At 60.7% G+C, this 2982-nt stretch overlaps 1 protein-coding gene across 1 annotated transcript; it reads left to right on the top strand.

The window, feature by feature from the left end:
- Window positions 1-89: 89 nt before the first annotated feature.
- ETH_00022745 (uncharacterized protein) lies at window positions 90-2758 on the top strand (the record flags this gene model as incomplete). The annotated part of the gene is made up of 3 exons (XM_013379181.1): window positions 90-418; window positions 605-2648; window positions 2702-2758. The coding sequence occupies 3 exons, from the start codon at window positions 90-92 to the stop codon at window positions 2756-2758; spliced, it is 2430 nt and encodes an 809-aa protein (XP_013234635.1).
- Between the last annotated feature and the right edge of the window lie 224 nt (window positions 2759-2982).

Here is a 2982-nt window from a genome sequence, read left to right as displayed (position 1 = left end):
CTACTACTGCTGCTGCTACTGCTGCAGTTGGAGCAGCAGCAGAACATGAGTCAGCACCAGCAGCAGCCGCAGCAGACGGGGCTTCCCCTATGGCGGGAGATACGTCGCTTTCTCGTGCTTCCCCAGCCGGTGCAGCAGCACGAGCAGCAGCAGCAGCAGCAGCAGCAGCGAGCGCTTCCGAGGCCAGGCAGGAACCTCTGCTGCTGCAGGAGCTGCGGCTGCTGGGCCTGATGGTGCAGCACGTGCTGCGGCGGCAGCAGCAGCAGCGGCAGCGCTTGCTGCCGCTCTCGCGAGCCTTCATTGTTGCTGAGGAGGAGCGAAAGGCGCTGCTGCAGACTGCAGCAGAAGTGCAGCAGGGGCTAGCAGCAGCAGCAGCAGCAGCAAAGCAAGCTCTGCAGAATGCCCGCAGCAAGAAACAGTGAGGCTTGAGGTGTACATACGCATGCAAATGAAACTAATAATGAAATGGTTAAGTTTAATTTAATTTAATTTAATTTAATTTACAAAAGTACTCCAAATATAAACGAATGGGAGGCAAAATGGGACAAAAATAGACGAAGAGGGGCAGAAGCTGCTGCTGCTGCTGCTGCTGCTGCTGCTGCAGGCTCCGCGGCCGCAGTGGCCCTTCTAAGAGTGTGTCTCTCCGCAGCGTCAGTGCAGGGGTTACCTCAGTTTGCCAGCAGCAGCAGCAGCAGCAGCAGCAAGAACAGCAGCGGCAGCTGCAGCTGCTGCAGCTGCAGCGGGAACGGCGACTGCTGCAGCGGAGAGGACCCCTGTGGAGGCTGCAGCGAATGGCTGCTAGCCACGGCCCTTATCTCCAGCAGGCGCAGCTGCACCGGCAGCAGCAGCAGCAGCAGCAGCAGCGGCAGCAGCGGCAGCAGCAGCGGCAGTTGCAGCGGCAGCAGCAGCGTGCTGCTGAGCAAGCAAGTGCGTCCAGGGCTTCGCCGCCACGGCGCCAGCAGCCTGCAGCAGCACGGCAGCATCAGCAGCATCAGCAGCAGCAGCAGCAGACGCAGCAGCAGCAGCAGCAACAACAGCAACAAACTCCTCATGCTGCTCTCTCTGACGTGCATCGCCAGGCATTCCCAGAAGAGCACCAGCAAGGAATAGAGGCGACACTGCGCAGCATGGAGCAGCAGCAGCAACAGCAGCAGCAACAACAGCAGCAACAGCAGGGTCAGGAGAGGGAACGGCAGCAACAGACCCACAGTCTCTCAGGCACTCTTCTGCCATCCCCACCCGATCGCCGTGAGCAGCAGCAGCAGCAGCAGCAACGACAGCCGCCGCAGCTGCTGCAACAACAGCCGCAGCAACTGCAGCAGCTGCAGCAGCAGCAGCCGCAGCAACTTCAGCAGCTGCAGCAGCAGCAGCCGCAGCAATTTCAGCAGCTGCAGCAGCAGCAGCCGCAGCCATTTCAGCAGCTGCAGCAGCAGCAGCCTCAACAACTGCAGCAGCAGCAGCAGCAGCAGCCGCAACAACTGCAGCAGCTGCAGCAGCAGCAGCCGCAGCGACTGCAGCAACTGCAGCAGCTGCAGCCGCAGCAACTGCAGCAACTGCAACAGCTGCAACAGCTGCAGCAGCAGCAGCAGCCGCAGCAACTGCAGCAACTGCAGCAGCTGCAGCAGCAGCAGCAGCCGCAGCAACTGCAGCAACTGCAGCAGCTGCAGCAGCAGCAGCCGCAGCAACTGCAGCAACCGCAGCCGCTGCAGCAGCAGCAACGACAGCAACTGCACCAGCTGCAGCAGCAGCAGCCGCAGCAACTGCAGCAGCTGCAACAGCAGCAGCCGCAACAACTTCAGCAGATGCAGCAGCAGCAGCCGCAGCAGCTGCAGCAGCTGCAGCAACAGCAACTGCAGCAGCTGCAGCAGCTGCAGCAGCAGGAACAGCTTCCTCTCCAGCCATGGGATATAGAGTCCTCCTCTCAGTGGAGTATGGCGCTGCTTCCTCCACAGCAGCAGCAGGCACAGCAGGAACAGCAGCAGCAGCAGGAGCAGCAGCAGCAGCAAGGGCTGGGCTCCACCGCTGCTGCCGCTGAATTCGATTTGCCATACCTGGGCGACCCGCTGCCCCCTTTAACCTGGAGAGAGGAGCAGCAGCTTCAGCAGCTGCAGATGCTTCGGCTGCAGCGTCTGCATCAGCACGAGCAGCAGCAACAGCAGCAGCAGCAGCAGCAGCAGCCACGGCTCTCCGATGTGGCACCAGCAGCAGACCACGTGGGTGATGGTCTGGGTTACCTCGGGAGGCCACTGCAACAGCAGCAGCAGCAGCAACAACAGCAGCAGGTGGTAGAGGAGCAGGGACAAGAAGCCCAGCGCCAGCAGCAGCAGCAGCAGCAGCAGAGGCTGCTGGCAACCGAAAGAGCCTCTCCCCAGATGGGTCCTTCCCCTGTTCCTGTTCCTCAAGGAACAGCAGCAGCAGCTGCTTCAGGCCGAGTAGCAACAACCGCTTCAGGTAGGAGCAGCAGCAGCAGCCGCAGCAGCAGCAGTGGTAGTACTAGCAGCAGCAGCAGCAATGATAGTAGTAGTAGCAGCAGCAGCAGTGGTACTAGTAGCAGCAGCAGCAGCAGCGTTTGCGGAAGGACTCTGAGGGACACTCTGCTGCAGATCCAGCCGTGCCTTGTTTTATGTAATTTCCTGTATATTACATGGGTACTTAGTTGCTGCTGCTGCTGCTGCTGTTGCTGCTGCTCGTGCTGATGCAGACGCTGCAGCCGAAGCATCTGCAGCTGCTGAAGCTGCTGCTCCTCTCTCCAGGTTAAAGGGGGCAGCGGGTCGCCCAGGTATGGCAAATCGAATTCAGCGGCAGCAGCGGTGGAGCCCAGCCCTTGCTGCTGCTGCTGCTCCTGCTGCTGCTGCTGTTCCTGCTGTGCCTGCTGCTGCTGTGGAGGAAGCAGCGCCATACTCCACTGAGAGGAGGACTCTATATCCCATGGCTGGAGAGGAAGCTGTTCCTGCTGCTGCAGCTGCTGCAGCTGCTGCAGTT

Source organism: Eimeria tenella, genomic scaffold (genome assembly GCF_000499545.2).
Source record: "Eimeria tenella Houghton genomic scaffold, Eth_scaff1544, whole genome shotgun sequence".
Classification (NCBI taxonomy): domain Eukaryota; phylum Apicomplexa; class Conoidasida; order Eucoccidiorida; family Eimeriidae; genus Eimeria; species Eimeria tenella.
The sequence above is the reverse complement of the archived record's forward strand: the minus strand, read 5'-3'. Positions and strand labels throughout refer to the sequence as shown.